Below are 27,349 nucleotides of genomic sequence, written 5' to 3'. Positions count from 1 at the left end.
GACAAGGTGTGGGGATAAACTTTAAAGCTTTTAAAAAGTCATTTGTCTTGTGTTGTCTCAGAACAATTCTGAAGCATTTTATAACAGCCTCCAGAGAAGCATTTATGCTGCTATGTTGCAATGTCAGTTAGGAGTCAGTACCTTTCTTCTTCTCTTTGGCTTTGCTTCACTTTCGTTTTTATCTGCAGAGTCCTCTTTTTCTGCACCGAGGAAACATTCTGTAGCCTGCGGGTGGGGAAGGTGGGCAGGGCGAGAGAGAAAGAAGGAAAAGAAGCGGAGCACTTGGGCTGAGTTACATCATCATTAAAAAACACTTCAGAAACACAACCGAGCCGGTGTGTGGGAATTAGGCTGTCTCGGCTGCCAGGATCTGCCAAAATGAAAATATTCTGGATCATGCTCTATCTGTCCAAATCAGCCTGGCCGTGGAAGAAATCAAAAGCATACTGCAGCTGGAGATAAGCGGGAACTAACAACAGGAATAGGGCAGGTTTACCATTTAACAAACAAATATCAACTGGCTTCATGTTACATAATGAATGAACTCTATCTATTCTAGATATGGAATGTTCACTGCATGCTTTAAACCCAACAGAAAAAACAAACAAACAAACTTGGCATTAATTATATAGGCTATTGAGTGAACAAGAAAAATGCACTCAGAAAGTGATTGTTGCTGCACTGTTTGCGAATGACCTTTTCTCAATGTATAATCATGTCCTGTGCCTTACAAAACATCACATGACGGGTTTTTTTTTGGAGGGGGTGTACATTTAAAGGAACATATTGAAAATCTGTTTCTGCACCCTGCCAGTTTAAGAGTATCTAACTCTACCCTTCACAGTTTTCGCTTTATTTGAGGCCAAGAAGGGTCACAATGATTAGAAGCGATCCGCAATGGAATAAAGCAACTTTGAACATAGGAAGCCACCCACGGTCTGACCCTTATCTGACCCACGGTCAGATAATTTGGATACAGCAGCGACATTGAGAAGTGATGTGTATATGGTTATTGGGAATCAACAATTTGTTGGCAGAGCCCTCCCCACCTGGCCTGCACTTCCAGAGGGAAAGGCCAGGGGTCTGTTTGAACCATACATTGTTAGCCATTGCTGCCTGAAGGTGATGCTGCCTTCCAGAAGCAGTACCAAATGTTCCACCCAGCCATCTTTCCCAAGGGAAAGGCTACATGGGACAAGCATGCCCTGTTATGTGCCACTTCCCATTGGTGCTCCGAGCGCCTTCAAGCAGTGGCAGCCAATGACAACCCTGTCTGCTTCTCTTCTTCCAGAGGAAGAGGCCTTCCTCCCAACTTTGGGACTGGTGGAGAATCGCTACAAAACTCCTTGGACAATCCTACCCCCCCCTCCAGCTTTGAAGTGCTCATCACACTCATCAGAGGGCAGTGCCACGTTCAGCACTGTGAGCGTATTTGCCGAAGTCTAACTTTTGGCAATGGCACATGCAAAGTTCCTGGAAGAACGGGTTTTCAGACTCGTCTTCAAAGCAACAGTTTTGTGTTTTTTTAAAAAAATCTGCTCCCCTTGCCTTCCAGACATTGAGATGTCACCAACTCAAAAATATAGTGTTCTAAAAGAAAGCTTTGATGCAGAAAATCAGCTTGAACAGGCTGAAACAGCAGTATACACTAAAACGTAACAAATTAATTGAAATGGCAGTCAGGTTTTCTTTTAAACAATTTTTTTTGTTGCTTTTAGCCAACGGCCTTTGCAAAATAGGCAGTCAGCATACAAGATGTCTGGCAGTATGTCTTGATAAATTCCACACCTGCTACTGTACCTTTTGGTAATGATATGTTTGTCCCCATCTGTCCACTCAAAAATAAATTTGGATTTTTCAAGTGCTCCAATTTAAGATGCAAAATACTTTAAGAGGTCTTTGCAGTTTTTGACAAGATGCTTCATAGTCTGCACTGCTTTTTTCTAGTGCTGTAACTCTAAAGAAACTTTCACAACCTAGTGCCCTCTGGATGTTCTGAACTACAATTCCCATTCGCAGCAGACAGCATAACTGTGGACATTTGCACACTGTGGTCACTAAACTGGTGATAGATAAAATGCTGAACTGTAGAGCTGGCAACCAAGTACCAACTAGTAGAGTTGCTATAGACCCAGAAACGCAAGTATTTGGATTCAACCTAGCAAGCAGCACAGAAATTCCATTGCCCACTTTTCATTATGCATCATCTTTCTCTGCTTGGTAGTCATGAGAATAAAACCAACTAACCTGTTTTCTTTTCTGTGAAGTAGGTGGCATAGGGGTTGTATATTGCTGCTCTGTTTTACTTGTGCCAGCACATTCTTCCGAAGAGGCATCAGGTGACAGACCTAAAGACAAAAGTAAATCTCAAAAACATATCCACTGTCCTGCATTCTGATCAAATGAGACTGATGCAATTGTTTCCTCCAGTAGTAAACTTGGGGGCTTGAGGGCCTATCAGTTTGGATGTGCAATGCCTCCTCCACTGGCCAAAAAGAAAAAGAAAAGAAAAAGCTAGTGGCTTTTACATATTCTTGGGGCATGATGGTTGGGGGGAAGGATTTCATTCCCTGCACTGTACAAGGAGGGGGGTTGGGAGATGGAAGGAATACCAGTTAATCAGATTCCAGAGGAACACTCAAGATGATCCAGAGGTTCAAAAATCACTTGCAATGCAGCATTTACTATGCACTGGAATATATTTGTATTGCTCTATCCAGGTATCCATATGCTGAGTCAACTGCTTCCCAAGATACCCACTGTATACTGAAACCTAGAGACTTTGTACTGTCTATACTAGAGCTTGCCAAGAAAACCTGGCGGCTAACTTTAACATTTCTTTATAAATCCTGACTTGGCATGTTCAGAAAGCGGAGAGGGAGGTGCCCCCAAAGCAGAGTCATAAATGGCCTCTTCTCCTGTATCTGCTTGTATATTGCTCATTATAGAACTCTAAAAGTAGACAAATGGCTTCCAGGATACAACTTTGCAAACAATGCACCACCTGTTAACTGCCCATCTTTACTTTGGAACTGGATTGCAGTATGCAATACCCCTTTTCAGCTTGGAATGACACAATTAAGTTCAGCATCTTGCTGGGATAGCTCAGTTGGCAGAGCATGAGAGTCTTAATCTCAAGGTCATGGGTTCAAGCCCCACATTGGGCAAAAGATTCCTGCATTGCAGGGGGTTGGACTAGATGACTCCCGGGGTCCCTTCCAACTCTACAATTTGATGGTTCTAATTACATGAATCTGAGGAAGACACCCCATAGCAATATATTAAATGCTTCCTGCTCCTGTGCAAACTTTCCCCAGTTCAAATGCATCTTTGCAATAAACAGTTATTTAATCTGGAAGAAATATCAGGACTGAATCCTGGTTTTGAAAGGTATTATTTACAGTTTAAATGGCTAAAAATTGCTATATGCTGCACAGACTTAAAACAACAGCCACCCAAAACAACCTATGCCTCTGGGCTTAACATCTAACTGACATGATTAAAAAAAGAAAAAAAAGGAGAGAAAAACTCTCTCAGGTAAAAAGGTAAAGGTAAAGGGACCCCTGACCATTAGGTCCAGTCGTGACCGACTCTGGGGTTGAGGTGCTCGTCTTGTGTTATTGGCCAAGGGAGCCGGCGTGCAGCTTCCAGGTCATGTGGCCAGCATGACAAAGCCACTTCTGGCGAACCAGAGCAGCACATGGAAATGCTGTTTACCTTCCCACCGGAGCGGTACCTATTTATCTACTTGCACTTTGACGTGCTTTTGAACTGCTAGGTTGGCTGGAGCTGGGACCGAGCAACGGGAGCTCACCCCGTCGCCCAGGAAAGGAAGGAGAAAAAGGGCAGCTTGTTTTTCAGATAAGGGGAAGGAGTAGGTCTTGCTGGGCCATCTCGCCTGCTGCAGCCAGGTAAAAAGGTGATATTCAGTTTCTATTTGTTCTTTGTTCCACCATGAAATTCATACTGGCATATAAACGGCTCAGGACCGCAATACCTCAAGGACCACCTCGTTCCATATGAACCTATCCGGACCCTGAGATCATTTTCTGAGGCCCTTCTTCATGTGCCTCCTCCTCGAGAGGTCTGGAGGGTGACAACACAAGAACGGGCCCTTTCTGCAGTGGCTCCCTGTCTGGGGAATGCTCTCCCCAAGGAAGTTTACCTGGCGCCTTCATTATACACCTTTAGGTGCCAGGCAAAAACGTTCCTGTTTAACCTGGCCTTTGGTTGATTAAATTGACATCCTATGCCCCTTTAAAATGAGTATGTGTGGGGAGGGGGAGTTATTGGGTTGTTATTTTTATTTTGATTATGTATTTTGTGGTTTTATATCCTGATTTTATTCTGTGAACTGCCCTGAGACCTGTGGGTATAGAGTGGTATATTATTATTAATAATAATAATAATAATAATAATAATAATAATAATGTCCCAGATTGTCTCTCACTCCAAGCTGTGGCTAGACCTAGACCTGCTTAGCTTCAGCAAAGCTGCTGCATTATTTGCCTTCAGACCCCGAGAACATACGGATGGGCTAATTTAAGTACTAGTATTACAAGGAAAGACATTTTTGGATAAGTACAACGCTGATTTTTGACATATAATACCAGCTATGTGCCTCAACCTAGAGTTCTAGGCATACTGCAAGGTACTCCAGGGCAATGTGTGCAGGAGTCCCCATTAATTTGAACAGAGGTAGGTGGCGCCCTGTGCGGAAATGAATGGAAAAGCCATGTGTGCAAGACAAGCTCTGCCTGCAGTTTGCAATAGATCCATAGGAGCAGGGCAAGTTCATAACTGGCACTTTCTAAACAGTTTCCTAGGGCTCAACTATATTGACAGAATAAAAAAGGCAGAAAATATGTTCTGACATAAGCAATTATATAATATTAGCACTGACTAATCACTTCCAGGCAGGGATATTCAGGGTTTTAAAAAATATGCTGAAGTTGGGAAATGATTCAAGTCCTCCTACATATATTTGTTTTGGTCCCTGCAATGACCATGACTTACATGCTTTCCATGTGGTACATTTGCACAACAAACCAGCTAGTCATACTTTGAGGGGCTACTTCATGGTATAGACAGATGTCAGTTTGAGTAGGGTTCCCCAAACTGTGGCCCATGAGCTTCCATTGAGGTGGTCCACGGAATGTCCATATCATTTTAATTTTTATTGCTTCTTTTATTTCCTTTAATGTATTATAAGTGATATTGATGTGGAGACAAGCATTCATTCATTCATACATGGTGCATTACAAAACAAATCAGTGCAGATCGCCCTAAGTTTAATATTTCCCAGCAACACTAAACAAACAAGCAAACATACAAAAGAGGCGGGGAATACTTGGGAACAGCTGCAATCGCAGAGGTTCAGAGAGTAATTAAGTCTGCATTCCATTGTAAGACTCTTGGAAACTGCAGACTTTGGGGCTCCAACACCAAGCCCAGCTTTTTCGCCCTCCTGATCCCAGGTTTTGTTTAATATCCAGCTTTATGGAGAAGTTAAAAGCTTACTCATTGTTTCCTGACATTATGGTTGGTCTTAATAAACCTTTTTTGGTTTTTGGATTCCACCTCCCCCACCCCAAAGGATCAACACAGCTACCTATGTCTTTTGTCTGCTTTAAATAGAGGTTAACATACTTACCCTTCATTCCCCCCCCCCCCGTCAAAAACATTTATATCCCACTTTTCCTCAACAAGACCAAGGTGGCCAACAACATACCGGTAAGGTAAAGCAATAATGTAACAATTTTAAACACAATGTCACGGCTATAAATACAACGAAGCAGCCATAATATACTGAAGCAGCATAACAAAAACACTATAGCCATAAAAAATAATTTAGTTTAACTAAATTCACTTCAAAAAGAGGACAGCCATTTATTATCCCCAAACCCTTCTTAAAAAGGAAGGTTTTGACTGTCTTGCAGAAAGCCATTAGAGAGGGGTAGAGGCAGGTACCAGAGCTTGAGTACAGCTACAAAAAAACCTGTTTCCTGGTCCCAAATAGATATATTTATGGCGTATTTGGGATACACAAGAGGGCTTCTGACATGATCTCATGGGCAGGTTCACACAGGAGAAAGCAGTCCCTCCTACCTCTTGCTCAGCTTCTAAATTATTTGATAAATTGCAAGGTTGGGGAGAAACTCATCAGTGCCCATGGTTGAGAACAGTAAATCAAAGCATCTGCATAATCCAAGGGCCTGCAAACCACATGCTTACATTACTCATACTTCTTCTCTGAAGGTTGTACTTTAGATCCCTCTCAACTCCCACTTTACAGAGAACAATTCTCAACTTTAAGGTATTCTCTGTTTGAAGGGCTGTCTAGCCCAAGTCCAGTTTAGAGATTAAGAACCACAGGAAGGGAGTGCGCCGACCTTGAAGTCACCCACCAACAGTTATACCATCTGAACAGCGGACTCAGCAAGCACACAGTTCATCAGGTCATGGTCTTCCATATCATGATGAGAGGCATTTCTGTATAAAGCAGCTTCCTGCAAATTGGTGTTCTACAGATGTTTGGGGCTCCAGCTCTCGTCAGTCTCAACCAGCACGCTCAATGGCCAGGGATAATGAGATAATGAGAGCTGTAGCCCAAAATATCGGGAGGACACCAGCTTGGTAGAGGCCAGTTTAAATTATAGTAATTATTTCTAGACCAGCATCTATACATATAAATTAGCATATGCAAATGTTTGCAACCCTGTGTCCTCTCTGTGTGCGAGGCCTCCCCCCCCTATTTTTTCTTTTGGCAATGACTAAGCAACCACCCTAGGAATGGTTTCTTATCAAGCAGGGTAATTTTCCATGCTCTCAAGCTACATACAGGGGCAGCACTAATATAAACTGTAGCACAGTCAAATTAGCATCTTGTTTTGACTAAATGGGAAATGCAATGGGCTTCTCCACTGGGAAGTTTCCCCTTTCTTCCAGGCTTAATAAAGCAGAAGGGGGGGAGGGGAGAATACTGGAAGCAGACATTCCTCTGAGAATACCCCTTTAAAAAATTTGCACACAGACAGAAATTAAGCAGGATGCGGTTGCGATACAGATAGCGCCCATACCTGGCTTGCTGCAAGCAGATGTCTGCTACTTGCATTATGTCCTATCTCCTCTGCAAAGAATGACAAGAGGAGAGGTCAGCTTTCCAACAAGGTCAGTATTTGGAGAGCGAAGCATGGAAAGTGGGTTGCGTTATATTTAGAGTTTGGTCTAAATCAGTGCCAGTGTTGGCCCCCCCTCCCATCTCTTCTTTGCAGTGCTGTCTCTCAGGTCCCTGGATCTTACACTGCTGGATCTAAACCTACCCAATACAAAGGGAGGGGAACTGATCCAAAGCTTCCAAAAAGAGCAAACTCTGTGGCTTTTTGAAATGAGTGCTCTGGGTGCTCAGAAGATAAAGCTCAAGTAGAATTTCACTTCTGTAAAGAGACATTTTTATTTGCTGACCTGGATTTGTCCTTTGTGAAGGGGCGGAAAAAAGGAAATTAGCCAGGAAGCTGCCTTCTCAAATATGGTAAGGTTTTCTATTCTAATGTCATTTTAGAGAAATTGTTGTGTGGCTGTTCAGTGTAACAAATTGTACAATATTTGCCTTTAGTGTGAGGTTTCCAAATAGAAATGAGAACAATTCTGCTTTGGATGTAATCTTGTTTATTTGATTAGAAATATACAGGTTTCCTATCCTATTGTGTAAATAATACACAAAATAATTATCTGCCAAAGTTCATCCCTGTCTATAAACCTTCACTGATTGGCAGGAAAAATATTAATAGATATGGAAATATTATGTCACTAGAATCCTCGGGTAGAGGAAATAAAGTGCATGTCTGTGCATATAGATTATGTCTTATTACTTTTGAACAGGTATAGCTTTTCAGCTACAACATCGGTTTCATGGCAGGTAACAACAGATCTGAAGCAAATAATACCATCAGAGGTGTTTTAGGTTGTGAGGTGTGTGGCATCTGCTACCTCATCCTTTCCCCTTCTGCCCCAGACTTCACCACCTCAACCTGACCAGTGATTCCTAGGATAATGTCTACTCTGTAATACATTCTCAACTAAACAATGCTAGATACTGCAGTTCTATGAAGTGGCTAATATCTCCAAAAAGAAACAAAAAACAAAGCCTTTGCAGCTCTTTATGGAAGCTGTGACGGTTGAATCAGTTTAAAACAGAGTTTAGTTTTTTGGTGCTGATGTGTCTCAAAGAATCCACTATTTTGGAACTTCACAGCTTTCCATTATGATTTTCACTGCTATGGTTCTTTAATTACTTGGCTCACTTGGACCCAAGCATTTGCTCTGAAAGGGCAAGGGCAATGCAATGGCACACATGCACACCAGAGAGTCCTTCCTTTCTTCAACTGGGTTTGAACTGCTTCAAGGGCCATGAGCAACAGTTCAGGCATCATTTGTTACCATTGTGGTAGTTCCCACAGAAAATTGTTAAGATGGAGAAACGAAACAGCTGGTATTTAAAGGTCAATGAGTTGGTTAGCACCCAGTCTTCATCCTGTCCAAGGCAAATGAGAATTCAGCAGTGAAACTTCAATTCCAGAATAACAGTTTGATTCAACGCATGAGAGAAGGGTTCCTATAAGGGGATTTCTTCCATGATGCCTCATCATTGGAATATCTTAGGCAAACTACAAAATTACAGTGGATCCCCTTACCACCACACCCTCAGATAAGGTGAGACATATTTTAAACGAGAGTTAATTTCTCATATGTATGATTGATGCTATGCCTTACTTCTTCCACAACAAAATGGGCAAAGTAAATACTCAAAATGCTGTGGTGTGACATCTTGGTATTTAATGGGCATACTGAACTTATTATTTAAGTTTACTAAGTGGGCATACAGTTTAAAAGATTGTCAAGTATAATCCACTGGTTTACAAATGCTAATCCATTGGTTATATGGATCTCACCCATTGTAATAAAGCCAGTAATCTTGTATAATAAGGCAATCTTCTTTCCATTTGTTCTTGTGAACTACCTAACGTCTCCTGAATGCTACCGCAGCATTATAGCAAAAATGAATGAGTGAGGAAGAGGCCCTTGGCGGGATCTTGTATGGCACTTCTAATGCTGTTTAGCAGCATCGCTGAATAAACCTTAACCAGTAGCAGTGTGTGTAGCGAGCTGGAGTTGCCCTCCAGACACAAGCATCACTGCTGCTTACTTGGACAGGGCTGAGATTGGTCAAGGCAGCAACAAGACTGGGACTGTGCAGGTGCATCCTAAGAAGCACCAAGTTGGTCGGGGCATTCTCAGTGCTGTATTAGCACAGCCTCAACCTCACCATCATTCTGTCCCACCTGAGCCCTGTCCAGGTAAGCAGCAACATGCTTGTGTGGGGAGGGTGGCTCTTCCCCACCACACATGCTGCTTACTGGCCTTAACTATTATCCTGAGTATGTTTTGCAAATTTTAAAATACATTGGTGGAAAATAGGGATCATAGAATCATAGAATTTGGAAGAGACCACAATAATCCCCTGCAATGCAAGAATCTTTTGCCCAATGTGGGATTAAGAGATTCATGCTCTTCTGACTGAGCTATCTTAAAACTATGTAAGTCTGATGTTGGTTCTTCCCCAATCTATCTTGCGTGAAACATTAACTACAGAATTCATATCGCATGCAGAATAGCCTGCAAGTGGCACTATGACCAAGTCCCACAATGCCATCAATGGCTACATGTCCTGGATGGGAATGGGAAGTTTTTCCAGGTGATTGAGTAGTGACAGGACTGGAGCAAAAATAGGCCCACTGAAAAGAAAGAGGGAGAATTGGCAGCCAAAGTTTAAGAAAAGAAGGTGTTATGTACTGAGCCGAATCCTAGAACAATAGGATTCAGAATCAGCGGGAGCTACCCAATCCAACTCCAGGTGGAAGTGAATCCGCAACCTGATTGGCCTGCTGGAGCAGCCAATCAGGCGGCTGGCAGAAGTGAATCTGCTACCTGATTGGCCTGTAGGAGCAGCCAATCAGGCTGCAGGCAGAAGTCAATCCACAATATAATTGGCCCACAGGTGTAGCCCTGAAGTAGCCAATCATGCAAGGCCCATTGTGTAAATAATGTATATAAGCAGATGGTTTTGGGAAAAGAGCCACTCGTCTTCTCTTCTCCTCCTTGATGACTATGAGCTGAATAAAGAGCATGAAATTCACTCTCGACTCCGAGTATATTTCACTGGCGACGAAGGTGGGATCCTGCTGAGCTGACCGCCACCACGCACTGCACCGCAGCACCGCCACCTGCTGCACCGCTGCATCGCACCATGCATCCAGGCTTCAGCTCCAGGACCCAAGGAACCCAGAATGGCAACCGACAGCAGCTTCTCGCCATTCAAACCAGCATCAGGAGACTGGGAAGGGTACGCCGCCCGTTTCAACTTCCTCCTGCAAGCGAAAGAAGTCACCAACGATGCCATGAAGAGGGCGACATTCTTCAGCGTCTGTGGAGAGGAGACGTTTGAAATCGCCCGGGCTCTCCTTGCACCTAGAGATGTCGCTACCGTCTCTTACAAAACAATAATGGAACGGCTGAAGGAGCACTTCTCACCACAGCCCTCGGTGGTAGCTTGCCGAAATGCCTTCTACGCAAAGCGGCAAGCCCCGGGAGAAACCATAACTGGGTTTGTGACCTCCCTCCGCCAAGCCGCCCGGTTATGCAACTTCTCAGAATTGGAGAACATGCTTCGTGACCGCCTCGTCGGTGGCCTGAGGGACGAGATGTTGCAACGACGCCTCTACGCCAAAAAAGACCTCACGTTCCAGATTGCTCTGGAGGAAGCCCTGGCAACCGAAGCCGCCGAGAGGTCAACGCAAGAGGCACGACCGGCCCCGCCATCCCAACCGAGGGTCTACCACGAAGACCTCACCGACGAATCCGAATCTGACAGGGAGGAAGTACACAGAGTACAGCGGCGCACTCAAGCAGCACACACACCACAGCAGCCTCGACGAGAAGGAGGGAACTGTGCAAGCTGCGGGGAGAACCACGAGAGGAGGACCTGTCGTTTCCGCAACGCAGAGTGCAGGCAGTGCAGAAAATTAGGACACATCGCCCGGGTGTGTCGGGCTCGACTCACACGTCGACAAGCATCAGATGACCGACCCAGGAGCCCCAGGTCACACGGCACCATGCACCAAGGCAACTCGACGGAGATCACGGACTATCAGGTATTACAGTTGCCCCATCCCAGCACAGAGAAAATTTATATAGAGGTACAGATAGAGGGAGCCCCATGCCGCATGGAGCTGGACACGGGTTCAACTCTATCCATAATCTCGGCCCGAACATTAAGGGAACTGTGCCCTAATGGGGGTCCCAAACTAAGGCCGGCCCCATTCACCCTCCGGGACTTCCAGAAACGTAAGGTCCCTACTATGGGGGTGGGAACCTTCAGGGTGCAATATCGAGGGTGAAAGCAACAATTGGACTTGCTGGTAGTTAAGGGCCCCTACGTTAGCTTACTGGGACTGGCATGGTTTGGACCTCTGGGGCTAGCCGTTACCGGGGTGAACCGCACTAGCTTACAAGTGGACGTGGACGCCATATGCAAAGAGTTTCCAGGGGTTTTCGATGGGGCATTGGGACGATATACAGGACCCCCCATTGCCCTACAGCTAGACCCCGCTGTACGACCCATCAGGCACAAGGCCCGCCGGGTCCCGTTCGCCCTGAAACCCCGCATAGACGAGGAATTGGACCGGCTCGTGGAGCAAGGAGTGCTGGAGCCGGTGCCCAACGCCCCCTGGGAAACTCCAATTGTCACACCCGTCAAGCCTAACGGTTCGGTCCGCATCTGTGCAGACTACAAATGCACCATAAACAAGGCTCTCACAGCCCATGCATACCCAGTGCCAGTGGTCAGCCATGTCCTCGCCACCCTGGCTGGGTCAAAAATCTTTGGCAAACTGGACTTGGCCCAAGCGTATCAACAGTTGCCTGTGGACGAAGCCACAGCAGAGGCCCAGACGATTGTGACGCACAGAGGGGCATTCAGAGTAAAGCGGCTGCAATTTGGCGTTAGCGTGGCACCAGGCATATTCCAGAATCTAATGGACTCTCTCCTTAAAGGGATTCCTGGCGTCACCCCCTTCTTCGATGATGTACTGATCGCCGGGCCCACACCAGAGGAATTTGAGGACCGCCTCCGCTCCGTCCTGCACCGTTTCCAGACGGCGGGCCTCAAGGTGAAGCGGGAAAAGTGTTTACTGGGAGTGCCGCAGGTGGACTTTCTGGGATTTAAGGTGGACGCAGAAGGGGTCCATCCAACCGGTGACAAGGTACGGGCCATTTGTGAGGCCCCAGCGCCCAAGAGCAAGCCCGAACTTCAGTCATTCTTGGGACTATTGAACTTTTACCATGCCTTCCTTCCCCATAAGGCAGCGGTAGCGGAGCCCCTACACAGACTCCTAGATAAAAGGGCCCCTTGGGTGTGGGGCCAGCGACAAAGGGCCGCATTCCAGGCAGTCAAGGACTTGCTCGTCTCGAACTCGGTCTTAGCACACTTCGACGAGAGGCTGCCAGTGGTGCTGGCATGCGACGCCTCTCCCTATGGCATCGGCGCTGTCCTGGGACACCAACTCCCGGATGGAAGAGAGGTGCTGGTGGCATACTTCTCCCAGACGCTTGCTGCAGCCGAACGAAACTACTCACAGATTGACAAGGAGGGTCTGGCAATCGTGAAGGGCGTAAAAAAATTCCATGATTTCTTGTACGGGCGGCCCTTTACCATAGTGACTGACCACAAGCCGTTGCTTGGCCTGTTTGCCCCTGAGAAGCAGACCCCCCAAGTGTTGTCTCCACGTGTCCTCAGGTGGTCAATTTTCCTTGCCGGCTACCAGTATGCACTAATCCACCGCCCTGGGAAGGCGATGGGCCACGCAGACGCCCTCAGCAGGCTACCACTACCAGAAACAGGCCCCGACCCAGCGCCTGCGCAAGAGGTTATGACCCTGGAGCTGCTTCCCGACCGACCCATTCAGGCACAAGAAGTTGCGCACCATTCCACAAAAGATAGGATCATCTCCCGGGTCCTGGACTGGGTGTGGCGAGGATGGCCCAGCAGCAGCCCCGGGCCAGAATTCGCTGGCTACACAAACCGCAAACATGAACTGTCGGCCCACAAGGGGTGCCTGTTATGGGGAAGCAGGGTTGTTGTTCCCCAGCCCCTCCGCAAAAGGGTCCTCACAGCCCTACACGAGACACACCCAGGGGTAGTGAGGATGAAGGCCCTTGCCAGGAGTTATGTGTGGTGGCCGGGGATTGACAGAGAGATAGAGGCCTGGGTCCAACACTGCCAGACCTGCCAAGAATCCCGCCCGGATCCCCCTAGGGCCCCAGTCCAGCCCTGGGAGTCCGCCCGACATCCATGGTCACGCTTGCACGTGGACTTCGCTGGCCCCTTCCAGGGAAAAACATTCTTCATAGTGGTGGATTCCTACACCAAATGGCTGGAGGTCGCACTGGTACCATCCACTTCTACGGCGGCAGCCATCCGGGTACTACGTAAGCTGTTTGCGACCCACGGGCTCCCTGACACCCTCGTCTCGGACAATGGAACTGCATTCACGTCAGAGGAGTTCCAGACCTTCACAGCGCAGAACGCCATCCGCCACATCCGCTCAGCACCATTCCACCCTGCCACCAATGGCCAAGCGGAGCGCATGGTGCGGACCACCAAGGACAGCCTCCGCCGCATGACACAAGGGGACTGGGAATACCGCCTTGCCGCATTTCTTCTAGCACAGCACAGCACCCCAAGCACAACGACGGGCCGGAGCCCAGCTGAATTACTAATGGGCCGGCGCCTTGCAACTAGACTGGACCGACTTCACCCCGACAGAGCTCAGGATGAGGTAGTGGTGGGGAAAGGCAGGAACCCCCGGACATTTGTGGCCCAGGACCCAGTGTATGCAAAGAATTTTGGGGCAGGCCCAGCATGGGTACCCGCCACAGTCACCAAGGTGACCGGTCCCGTGTCGTACGAGGTACTAACGGAAGGGGGGCAATGTTGGCGCCGCCACTGCGACCAGCTACGGCGACGATTCCCAGGAGGAACCCGGGAGGAGAGCGGGACAGAGGGGTCCCAAGGGGACAGCAGGGCAGTGAGGCCTGTAGAGCGAGAGGGGTGGGCAGGGGAAGCAGAAGCAGTAGGCACAGAGGGGCGCCCCGAGGCTGGAAGGACACCGGAACCAGAGCTACAACCTAGTGGTTCAGTGGCGCCAGACCAGACAGCCCCGGCACAGCCAGCAGCCTCGGAACACGAGCCAGAACCAGAACCCCTGACCAAGGAACACCCCAGGCCACAACGCACACGGAGGCGGCCAGCAGACCTTGGGGACTACGAATGCAACTTCCCGGGCAGGACTGGAACTTAGAGGGGAGGGGTGTTATGTACTGAGCTGAATCCTAGAACAATAGGATTCAGAATCAGCGGGAGCTACCCAATCCAACTCCAGGTGGAAGTGAATCCGCAACCTGATTGGCCTGCTGGAGCAGCCAATCAGGCGGCTGGCAGAAGTGAATCTGCTACCTGATTGGCCTGTAGGAGCAGCCAATCAGGCTGCAGGCAGAAGTCAATCCACAATATAATTGGCCCACAGGTGTAGCCCTGAAGTAGCCAATCATGCAAGGCCCATTGTGTAAATAATGTATATAAGCAGATGGTTTTGGGAAAAGAGCCACTCGTCTTCTCTTCTCCTCCTTGATGACTATGAGCTGAATAAAGAGCATGAAATTCACTCTCGACTCCGAGTATATTTCAGAAGGGATGGAAAGAAGTGAGTGAAAAATGGTGGTTTTAAACAATGGCAGGGGTTTGAGTAAATTACCTTCATTGCATGGTGGTACTATGGAATATGTGAGAGTTCTGAATTCTTCATCTCTCTCACATGAGGCAGCAGAAGAGGAAGAGGTTTGAGCAAAGGGAGGAACACTGAAAGGAAAAGAAGTGGCTGTTTTAAACAATGCTAGGAGTGGGGTGGGGCAGTTTAGAACAATCTTGAGTGTAGCAAGGAGGAGTTTGGAAAGGCTCTGTTGTATTAGCATTTGGTGTCTGCTTCTGCATTGTACCCATCTCTGCTATTTCTCCTGTTTCTTCTCCGGTTATAACATTTTTTCCTTTAAAAAAAAAACCAAACAAACCCTTAATGGCTTCAGAAATGGAGTTGGAAAGGTGAAAAGTGAGCTTAGTAGTTGTGTGGGGTAGGAAGGGGGAGCTCTAGGGGGTTAATGTGATCGAGTGCTCGGGGAGTTGGGAAGCAGAGTGAGCAGCCCCCAGATTTAAAATAAAGAGGATTCTGGTTTTTATTTTTAGAGGAAGGGTAGACACACTGTAATTTATGTGAAGCACATCTATGACACACCATCAACTACCATAATTCCAGGTTCCTTTCCGCTTCTAAGCCACCTGCTACAAAATTCATTTCCAAAATAGGTTACACCAGTCTATAAAGGTATAAAAACTGATACTCACGCAAATCATGCCAAACAAATTTAGGTTGTTCTTCCTTTGCTATTTCTGATGCTTACATTTTATTAAAGTTCTAAAGCAGGTGTACAACCAGTGCTTAAAGCAAAAATGCTGGATGGCTGTTCTAATCCTAACTCCCTCTAATAGCAAACTTAGCTGCTGCATGCCACCAGAGTTGCAGGTAAAATGAGGCCACTGAGAAACAAGAGAGAGATGGCAGCATATCTGGGGGAACCCCAAAGTGTGTACAACTTTTTTTAAAAGCAACAACAAGGGGGCAACACCTCCTGCAGTCCCACAAGGACTCAGCACGCTAAGCAGACATGGAATTTTATGTGGCTGTTGGGAAAGAAAGAAAAATGGGCCACGGGGGAAGTGGGATGCTGTGGCTGGAACACGGAACAGGAGCATTTTGGAGGAGGGGGGTATGTTGCAATAATATGTTGTAGGTCCCACTTGCTCCCTGTAATAGGGAACTCAGGTTGGTTGAGTGCCTGTGTTTGGAAGCAGAACAGGAGGTCGCCCAAAAATAGTGAAGTGGCTTCTGCATCCTTGAGTCTAACCTCTTTATCACTGAGCCCAATCCTAGTGTAAACTCTTCTCACTTGCTCAACTGTCTGTACCTGTAACTGTAGCTGCCCAATTTCAAGTGTGGTAGATGCAAAACATGCACTGCACTATGGTTGCGGTCAAAAACAGCTGCCAGTCTTACTGATAAATGACAGGAGTAAATCTGCAATACAGAGCACTAAGAGGCTCAGAGCTACATTGGAAAGAGTGGTACATTTCCTTCAGTGGTAGCTGATGTGAAAAAATATTTTCAAGGGAGATTTAACTGGAGAATAAATGGCTACTGTCTTTCCAAGCTGGCCCCTCCAAGAGGAACTGCAGCTTGAATGTGACAAGAGTCTGGAATGTCCCTCTAATTTCTCCACATGTTATATAAAAAAGATTGCGGATTTAAATAGAGAAGTGCGAAGGCCTAGAAAAGAAACAGCAGAAATGCCATAACTTTGCTGAAGTACCCTTTCTAAGAACAGGGTATTTCTGGGCTCCTGCACCTGCCAGTGAAGTACAACTTAGGCAGCTCTGAGCTATATTGGTATATTTCATTCAGAGTTTCCTTGAAGAATTATTTTTAAACAGCTTCTCAAGTACGGAGAAGGGTCTCGTTGCATAAGGCAGCCATAAAACAGGTAGAATCCAAATCTCTGTGAATGCAAAGATTAAGGACATGTAGTTATTGTATATATTGTATGTAATACATAGCAGCAATTATTATTATTATTAGCCCCACCATCATTATACTCTGAGCAGTTTATGTATAGTTGGTAAAAAGTGAGCTGTAGGGGTTTCTTTTATAACTTAGGAATGAATGCCCTAGTTGTCATGTCGCACAACTGAGTGGCGGAAAGGCGATCTGACACAAAAGGGCTCTACTCTGATTCGTAAATGCTATTTCGCGTTTGCAAGTCAGACAGGATTGCATCCTTTATCATCACTAGCTCTAACTGCAAATGCAGCCATTGAGTGCCAACAAGGTTATAACCAAGAGGAACCCAGTGGGAAACAAGAGGGAAGTATCAACATGTTCAAGGAAACCCAAAACCTTTGCAAAAGTACAAATATATTGAGGGTGACAAAATATGAGGGGGCAACCACCCTGAAAACAACATGAAGTTCCAGAAAGGAAGGTGACCCTCAGGCTGAAAAATGATTCCTACCTCTACTCTATGAAATCAGGCTAGAAAGGGTCTAGGGACTGGATATATTCTTGCCTTAGCATCCAAAAAACAATTGCCAAAACCTGTCTCACAATAACTTGCCTGGCTTAATTTCTGTCTCCGTTTCCCAAGGAGCCCTGAGAGGCCCCTTATCTGTGAAGTGGTGTCATCATATTGTGCTGATGAGTAAATCTCCCAAGGCTGCAAACTCTGGGAGTGCCCTTCGGCTGCGGTTTTAGCGAAGTTTATGTTCTCATGAGCCCAGAATGAAATAATAGGTTCAAATAATTGTTTTGGGACAATTTACAGCAATGTCTTGTGGAGCGTATTTAAACCTCTTGCAAACCTCAAACGTTACCAAATTTTCTTTTGTTATTTAATCACGCCTATTAAGTAGGCTCTCAATACTCATTTCTGCTATAAATCTGCACGGTGACGTAGCTGCTAAACGCTCTGTATAAATTCAATTGCCAAATCCTTTTTTTGTTTTTGTTTTTTAAGTTCACATTTTATCAAAGGAACATTTAATTTCCCATTTTAAATAAGAGCTCTTTCCAAACCTCAGAGCTTTTAAAGAATTACTTAGGGAGCTGTTACTCAACTATTTATGATGTCATAACAAGCCATGCACATTCAAGGGCCACCACTAACTTAGGCTGTGTCTTCACTTGCGCATTACTCAAGGGCAGAGCTGAAATGAATACACATTGATGCCAAGTACCCTAAAAATGTACACAATAGCCTACTCTCGTCTTCTTTGTCTCCCTTCCCATCATCTGCAGTATGGGGCAAAATTGGACACCTAATGTCAACTTAGTTAAGTACCATATATCAGTTCACAACTGAACTGCATCATGCTGTGCTCGTTTCAGCAAGTAAATATGTTTCTCAGAACATACAACTTAAAACACACCTTCCCTATCCTTAGGGGAAGGAATGTGGTGCACTAAGAGAGAATGTGCTTTGTAGGTGGAAGGTCTCACATTCAGTTTGTGGAATCTCTAGGTAGAGATGGGAATTGTATTCTAAAAAGATTAATAAATCTGAATCCCAGGACACTTTGGTCATGCCATTCTGTTATCTGAAAGGGGTCGTTTATTTCTGGGCATCAGCATGCGTGGTAAACTGTTTCAGCTTTAATAAAAAGATAACCCATTTCAGTTGCAAGGTGGATTATAAAACTTTTTGATAGGGCTTATGTGATCATACAGACGAACATCAGTTAGAAACTGACCAGCATAGTTAAGTTAGAGAAGGTGAGCAGCAGGGAAACAAAACTACAGAGAATAGCAGAGTGGGAGACACAATACCTTAACAAGAATAATTTTTGTTTTCTTTTTGGCTTTCTCCTCTACTGATTGTAAATTTAGAAAAATGTAGTAATCATTACTCTTTATATGTATTTTCCTCTTTTGTTTTCTTAACTTGCCCTATCTTATTAATGGAAAAGAAATGTAACTTAGAGGTGGCGTATATGTTTTGCATGCGTAACAGGTTCAATCCTTGGCATCTCCAGGTAGGGTTGGGAATGTCCCTTGTCTGAAACACTGGATAGCCATTGCCTGCCAGTATAGACAACATGGAGCTGGAATAACTTAGTTTATAAGGCAAGGTTTCTGCATTCCAAATTGTAAAACCAGTGGTTAAGTTGTTTAAGAATGTTGTCTGTTGTTATAACCTTAAATTATATTATACTTCTTTGAAGAAGCTGCATCTATTTTCTACAAACTTATTTAAAATAGCATTTTACCAATGGAAGATGAGGGAAAGATGCAGCCTGGGGGGAATCTTATTTCTTGCCAGCCATTTCTCTAATTTCCCCTGCTCCAATCTGACAGTGCTATGAATGTGATAGGCTACAATGGGATTTCCACTAAATAGTGTTCTACAAGTACTGTAATTGCTCATGGAACCAGGGCTTAGAGTGGATTCAGAGTGCAAAGTCAAAATAACAAAGCATTGAATTACTGTGGTAGGACGTGGTACTACATAGCCTTCCTACTTAGAAGCAGTTTATGCAGAGGTTTGCAAGCTCCAGCATTCAGGTTCCCCCCCCCCCCATTGCACTTCCAGCTGAGTGCTAAGTTCAAATTTCAGAGTAGCTGAAGTGATGAATTTAACACCTGCTATTTATGTTCAAGGTTAATACAAGGCTTAAAACATAACAATGTTCATGGAACCCACTGATCTACATGCCCTAGGACAATGAACAACAGTAGGAAATCTCCACCATATGGAGAGGTCAAAAGCACTGACCTCATGTGCTTAGGATGCCATGCCCAACACACACAAAATGCTTTCCTCCTCTTGTCCCTCATAGTTTTCTCCATCTCTTGTTTACACATCACATACAAGTGAGCTGTGGTAACTTCTGTATTGCAAAAGGCTTGACTTGAAGCAGACTAAGAGTCATTTAGGAAAATCTGCTGGTGTTAACTGTGCCGCAGCTCAGGCACGAGCTGATATTAAAAGAAGATGCTTGAGAATATTCCAGAGCAGTAATTGGTTGCTTGGTAATGGGAAGGTTGTTTAGCTATGAATAGGGGATGCCTTCAGTTATTGATTCTCAAAGTGGGGAATGAGCAACACAGAGAGGCATGCATGCTACCCTGAACTTCTGGGATGAAAGGAGGAATACAAATGTACTAAACAGATAAATAAAAAATGGGGGGGGGGCATGGGCAAGCACCAGAGAAAGCACAACCTCCCTTCCATTTCTTTCCCATCATGACTAGATCATGAGTCAGGAGGACAGTGTCAATGTACTGTCTTCTTCACTAGATGGAATGGAGTTGACTGCTGTGTGTCATACACTTCGTGTTGTCAATGGAGCTACCCTCTTCTTCCTCCACCCACCCTCACTAGTCATCTCCATGGACCAGAGATGTTGAAGCTGTGGGCCTCAGTCTAATCACAATGTTGCAAGGAGCCAAATATGACCTAGATGACCTCTGTCCCAAAGTAGAACCACCCACTAATGACTCTGCAGATCATCCAACAAAATCCAAACAGGAGGCCACAAGCCATCAGGTGAACATATAAACTTGCTTCTATATTGAGTTAAACCACTGCCCCATCTAATCCACTACTGTTGACTCTGACTGACCATGGCTCTCCAAGATATCAGGGCAAATGTCATTCTCCACACACACACTTGCTCAACCACTGAGCTGTGAACCATCCTCTGAGCTGTGGATTCTGTTCAGTGTCCCAAAGCCAAGCCAGGTTAGGCGGAAAGGAAATCAGATTAACAAAACCAAAACCCTGCCAGAAAAGATATCACAAAGGGTAATCAATATATTCACCCAACTCTGTTTTGAACCCAGAAGATTGGCAGCTAACATAAATACATGAAGACAGACCCAGGACTAAAGTGGCAGAGCAGAGGAAGGAGGGGTAGGAGAAGCTGGGGAAAGAATTACTCTGCTCCCTGTTGCTTGAAGAGAAGCAAGGATTTACCAACAGCAACTAAACCCTCTCTCCTGCAAGCCAATTACAATACTTTATTGTTACGATAACAAAAAGAGCTTCGGGATCTGACAGTACCACCCCAGCAATCTAACATAGAACAAAGAGACCTGCATTGGCAGTCGCAACAGAATGGGCCCTTAATTTACTTGTTATAGGTTAGATATATCACTTAGCTGCATAGACTCCTTGCAATGTTAGGTTAGAAGTAGCTTTTTTACAAGTTAGCTTAGCATTGATTCTAGTCACCTTGCACCATCACAAAACAGAGGTACAGTATTTTACTAGGTGAAAAAGCTCTTCCTACTAGAGAACAGCACCAAAAAGAAAAAAATCATTAATTTTTATAAGGAAAGGGTGTCCGGCGTATATGTGGAGGGTAATGACAATTCCAGACCTTTCTGCAGAACTTATTAGCTCAGTTTGGGAACTCTCAACCCCTACAGATTAAAAAAGGGTTTCTATTGTCTTGGCATAACAAGTTTTGTGGGAGTTTTTTTTTTAATCTGGGGATTAGTGTCTCATTTTCCTATAAACAAAACCCACAGACACTGTGCAGAAATGTTGCTTTAAAATGTGTGAAACATACTGAGGTTTGCCAGCTGAACCTTGTGGGAAGGACCTGCATGATTTACTCTGATGCACACAAAGTATTTCAGCCATTTAAATGGAGAAACAACCTAGAGCCGTATCCTGCAATATGGGAAATATCTCCTCCACCACTATACACATCTTCCTTTGGGACCTTTCTACTGGCTCTAAGCCGCAGAATCTTAAGGACCATAACCTTCTTAAAATAATAGACGTGAACTTGTGCCCTCCAAAGAACCGCACTGCAAGAGGTAAGAAATGCAGACAAAGACACAAAACAAAACCCTTCTGGATAATTTAGCAGCAATTTATTCCTGTTCTATTATTCAGTAAGACTACTCAGTTCTATCTATCCGTGAGAGTCTTTCCCCATTGCGAGCAGCAGATGCAAGGGCAATTCTGCTTAGGATCATAGTGGAGGCAAAGGGTTAAAACTGCATTTCCTACCTCCCCCATGCCATTGCCCCAATCCAGCTCTCCCAATACAGCTGTTAAAGAAAATACAACTGCAAAGTGCCAAACTATTCAACAAATGTCATGTCCCATTTGGCCCATAGCTTTTGACATGAATCGGGGAGAGATCTAGTTCAAATCTTTGTTCAGCCACAAACCCTACTGGATCTCTTAACTTGTTGTGGAAATCAAAGGAGATCAAAGCCTTGAGCTCCATGGAGGAAGAGTATGGTAATGGTGGATATTATATGGTCCTCTTAATCAAGCATAGGCAAACTCGTAAATGATCAGTTTACGTCAGGTCCACGCAACTTGTGTGTCCCCCTAATGCAGTCCCAATAGGCATTTGTGGTAGTCCACCTGAGCCTTAACAAACCTCCTGTTTTTGTGACCTGCTTGGGAATCCAAAAACGAAGAAGCTGTTGAGTACCTGACAGGCCACAAGTTATGCAGGCCTGCTTGAAGCAGTAACCATCAATATATAATCAACTTCTCACACTCCCCCAGCTGTGGTGACCAAGGAGATAGGAAGCAACCATCCACCACCTATCATCACCAGCTTCATCTATTTGTGTTATCAAAACTAATTGTAGCCACCCTCCACACATCAACTCTCTTATTCAGGCAGAAAACGTTACACAGTGGGAAAGACTGCAAAGTAAGATAGAACTTGACAGCTCTATCCTTACCAGGTAGAAGTAACACTACAAAAGCACAAGCTTGCATGCTGCTGTGCTTGTGGAGATGAATAGGACCTGCTGTCTTGTCATTGTCACCGTGCAAGCAGCCATTTTTGCAACTGATAAACAGCTGACAGTAATAAACCAGGACAGTATTAAGTACACAAGATGGTCAGAAATACTTGGCAGAGGTCAGTTGATAATTGGATCATCTGTCAGCAACTACAGAAGCAGATCAATGCATTATTGGGTGACATTTGGAGGCTAACATCCCCCCAAGAGAATATCAACTTCCAAAATGTAACAGAACCTCAACCATTTCAACCTTGCATGTGAATAACTATTATATAATTGTGCAAACATTCACCGAGAACTTGCATTGCGAATGACAAGGTGCTATCATGACAATCTTAACCTGGAGCCAAAAAAATGCTTTTAAGTTATAATGAAATATTATACCTGAAGGAGCCACCCTATTTCACCAGGAAAACAAGTCCATAAAAATGTTACACACTGCATTCTAAAACAGTTTTTATTATTATTATATGAACTATTCAAATCAGTTGTTGGTGTTTCTCACTAAGCCATTCTACCACGTACATATTAGTACAATTTATCCTTCTTTCATCAGTCACCCTACACTGAAAGTTCAGCCCAAATCTATCTAATACTATATTGTGGGCCCAGTATTCCATAGTAAATTCCGTAGCTTAAAAGTTCAACAAAACTGTAGCCATTAAATATGACACATGGACATTTGGATTGGGAAGGATTGCTCTCATAGTAGACGAGTCTGACAAATCCCCTTCTCTCCTCTTTTTCTTAGAATAGTCATATGTATGGCTATCAGCTGTGAAACCAGAATTCACGTTGAAAGTATGTGTAACCTTAAACCTTACTACAGATACTAGAACTGTTTTAGAACTTGGATAATGTTTCATCACAGGGGGTCATAAGCAGGCATCCCCCCAAAATAGATTGATTTTGGGGCTTACCCATGCTCCCCATGTCTACATCTGGCTCCCTCCTTCCTTCTTTGACTTACCTTATACAGTGGCATCCATTTGACCTTCTAGATCTGTGTTACAGGAAATTATGTATACAACACACACACACATACAAACTGACAACAACAACTGTGCACCCATAGTTTCTATTGGTTATTAGTTATTAGTTTGTTGTTGTTGTTGTTGTTGTTCATTATGTTTAAAAATCACCTTTCATCCCAAAGGATTCCAGGGTGATATACAAAAGATTCCATAAAATGCAGTGCATTACAATACTACAGATATTAAATCCAAAGGCTGAGAACTACGGCTCTTCGGCTAATCTATCCTCAAAGGCCTGAGTGAAAACAATACTTCTTCCCTTGATGTTAGGAAGCTGGCAATGTGGGGGTCAGCTACACTCCAGTGGAAGGTAGTTCTACATCCAGAGTGCCACAACAGAGAAGGCTCTGCTCTGTATTACCGCAAAATATGCCTCAGCTGTCAATGCATGGATAGGCAAACTAAGGCCTGAGGGCTGGATCAAGCTCAATCGCCTTCTAAAGCCGTCCCGCGGACGGTCTGGGAATCAGCATGTTTTTACATGAGTACAATGCGTCCTTTTATTTAAAATGCATCTCTGGGTTATTTGTGGGGCATATGAATTCATTCATTCTTATTTTTATTTTCAAAATTTAGTTCGGCAGTGGACCGGCCCCCTGCTGAAAAAGTTTGCTGACCCCTGTAATGGGACCACAAACAGAGACTTTCCTGCAAAGCTTATGGCTCAGGCCAGCAGGTAGTGGTTGTAGCACTACTTTAAGTACTTGGGTCATAGAGGGTTTTATACTCAAAAGTCAACACCTTAAATTGGGCGTGGCAGCAAAACAGCAGGGGGGGAACCCCCCAGTGGAGCACTCTGTCCACCTGTGATTCACATCAACTGGTATTTAGAGGCAAATGCTTCTGATAATGGAGGCAGAATATAGTCTTCATGGCTAACAGCCATTGATAGCTTTGTCCTCCGCAAATTTGTCTAATCCTCTTTTAAAGCCATCCAACTGAATTCAACATAGAGAGCCTGGAAACACAGGAGCTCTGCATGCGAAAGGAATTGGCTCAAGAGTGGATTTTCCATTACAGCAGATACTCAGTTGCTGCATCTGACAATTAAGTTGTAAGAAGTGCTCTTCTTTCAGCATTTGAAGTTTGATTAATGCTTGTTCCGTGAAAACAGAGAATGCCACTTATAAGCGCCAAGATTCACCACTGTCTTTTTTCATGTGTATAATGTAGCTAAGTCTTTTGTTGGAAAGTGCATACTTGGACCGACTTAACTGCAGCTAATACATTAGCTTAATGTAATAATTAGTACACTCCTGTCCTGCATTTAGCTAAAATTCCTCAAGCACTAATGGCTTTTAAGCCCCGCCCCACAGACCTCTGTATTTACATGCACTATTACCCACATTCTAAAAGTAAGAAGCAGTACATGTAAGCTGGTCAAAGACTCCAGATAGATCTTTATCAGCTTGTAGTTAATTATTATGAAGGGGCATATGGAACTAATTTAACATAATTTTGATTTTCAGACAGGCCAGCTCAGCTAGAACCATAAAGACACTGCCTAGGGTAAATTAGTAAATATCATCACATCATCTACCAAACTATGCAGCCTTTGCTCATGCTATGTTGGCTGGATGTCCACTAGCTCACGCCAATGGCATCCTGTTGACTTCAATGGTATTACTTCTATGTGTGATAGCAAACCCAGTGGTTACATATAACAACAAAAAATGCCCTTTAACAACACTCTGAGGCAGGCAACAGGCATGATGGGAAATCAAATTTAAAAGAATGGGGCTGAGTCAAGAAACCTTGAGAAAACTAATTATAGAATTATAGAAGTGACAGTCGCACATCAGAAACTAAGAACCGAAAAGCAACCGAGGCAGCAAGAAGTTGGTTCATTAAACCAAATCTGCCTTGAATAATTAAACATATAGTTAAGGGAGCTTACGCAAAATGTTTGAGAGGCAGGGACACAAACACTTCTCAGGCATCCTGATTTCAAATACAGTAAGCCCACAACTTTACATGAGGTTATGTTCCGGGGATCGTGCTTAAAGCTAAATAGTCAAAACACACTGGGTTCAATTGCAGGTGGGATTACCAAAGTCTTTTTTCCCTGATGCCCACCCCCATTCATTCATTCATTTAGCCAAGTGTGTAAAGCAGAATGTGCACAAGTTAAATGAGCATAAGTTGCAGGCTTACTGTACCTGAAAACCTGTTTCTCTTTACAGTAATAAGCGTGGGTACATCTTTCTTTCAAACACACTTTCTTTGAAGGAAAAGACTTACTTTTACTGCATTACTGTGATCATAAATGGCATTTATTTATTTAATCTATTAGATTCTTCACAAGATCTCAGGGAGGTTCACAGAATAAAAACCCTATGAGGTAGGTTAGGCAGAGAGAAAGTGACTGTCCAAGGTATCTCTGTGAGCTCCATGGCTGAACTGGGATTTAAACCTAGTTGTCTCTGACCCAAGTTTGATATTTCTACCCACTTTACCATGTTGGCTGTCTGATGACAGCACGTAAATACTCCACATATTGCAAGGATCTCTTTAGAGAACCTCAAACAATCTATCATGTTTTAAAATTAATGTATTTTCAATTAGCAAACTTGATCCATTCTTTCATCTCCAGGACGATGACATGGCACATCTTCAATTTGGCACATCTTCAATTTGCTCTTGTATAACCAGTTCAGTGAAGGTCATTGACTTGGCAATAACACATTACTTCAGAGCCATTCGAGAGCAGGAAACAAGAGACTTGCTGACTATTTGCTACCATAACGGCATCTTCAAAGTATCTCATAGAAAGCCATGTGCTGTTGCTTAGAGGTGAGACCATTCGTACAACCCTTATCTGAACACTAGTTGCTAGATAAGTACCTTAAGCACTGTTCTTATTCCACCAGCCCCTCAAAATAGAGTGCAAATCTATATTTGGATCTGTTCAAGATGAATCAGCGATTTCAACTTTTTGACGACAAGCATCAATTTGTTTTACTATTGCCCTCCTAGTAAAAATGGCAAAGCATTTTTAATAGATCAAATGGCTTTCTATCAATGGATGAATCGGTTTATTATCTAATTTTAAAATGCCAAAGGGGTAGCAAAATGGGGAAAAACTGGCACCTTAAAGACTATCACAAAACACTAAACTATGGTTTGGCATTACTAATGATAAGTTGTAGTGAGCTTGACTATGCCCATGAATGCTATGATGTTAAAAATTTACAAAGTGTGTTCAAGAAATACAAAGCCTAGAATGTTCTCCTCTTGAAATCACATTTTTGCTCTACTGTGTCTACTTTGTGTTTTCATGCAGTTCCAGATAAATCTACCTCCATGTTCTATTTAAGATTCTATTTCAAAAAGCTGGAACAATCTCATTTATAATATAGGAAACAATATGAAACACAGCTAAGAAACAGTATATTTGAGGGATACAATTCTGATCTCCTCATGAAGGGCAGCATCCAATAACTTGGATGATGGGCTTGAGGGCATCCTGAGCAAGTTTGCAGATGACACCAAATTGGGAGGGGTGGCTAATATCCCAGAGGACAGGATCACACTTCAAAATGACCTTAACAGATTAGACAACTGGGCTAAAGCAAACAAGATGAATTTTAACAAGGAAAAATGTAAAGTACTACACTTGGGCAAAAAAAAATGAAAGGCACAAATACAGGATGGGTGACACCTGGCTTGAAAGCAGTACATGTGAAAAGGATCTAGGAGTCTTGGTAGACCACAAACTTGACCTGAGTCAACAGTGCGATGCAGCAGCTAAAAAAGCCAATGTAATTCTGGGCTGCATCAAAAGGAGTATAGCATCTAGATCAAGGGAAGTAA

At 44.2% G+C, this 27,349-nt stretch overlaps 2 protein-coding genes across 5 annotated transcripts in view; one reads left to right on the top strand and one right to left on the bottom strand.

The window, feature by feature from the left end:
• The window catches only part of CMSS1 (cms1 ribosomal small subunit homolog), a 179,387-nt gene that overhangs the window by 13,755 nt on the left and 138,283 nt on the right, over positions 1-27,349 (bottom strand). For 3 of the 4 annotated variants that reach the window (XM_035114730.2, XM_035114729.2, XM_060273730.1), the window contains 2 exons: positions 2,248-2,348; positions 142-225 (listed from right to left, as the gene is read on the bottom strand). In XM_035114730.2, the coding sequence (XP_034970621.1) occupies positions 142-225; positions 2,248-2,348 (185 nt within the window). Of the gene's footprint in view, positions 1-141; positions 226-2,247; positions 2,349-7,079; positions 7,297-27,349 lie in introns of those variants that run through there. The other variant, XM_035114731.2, reaches the window with a different exon arrangement.
• Positions 7,263-27,349, top strand: part of LOC118084778 (filamin A-interacting protein 1-like) — a 156,310-nt gene continuing 136,223 nt past the window's right edge. The window contains exon 1 of the mRNA XM_060273731.1: positions 7,263-7,531. The gene's annotated coding sequence lies outside the window, so the exon portion shown is untranslated. The remainder of the gene's footprint in view (positions 7,532-27,349) is intronic.

The sequence above is a fragment of the Zootoca vivipara genome, chromosome 4 (assembly GCF_963506605.1).
Source record: "Zootoca vivipara chromosome 4, rZooViv1.1, whole genome shotgun sequence".
NCBI lineage: Eukaryota > Metazoa > Chordata > Lepidosauria > Squamata > Lacertidae > Zootoca > Zootoca vivipara.
Note: the sequence above shows the minus strand (reverse complement) of the source record. Positions and strands in the feature narration are given on the sequence as shown.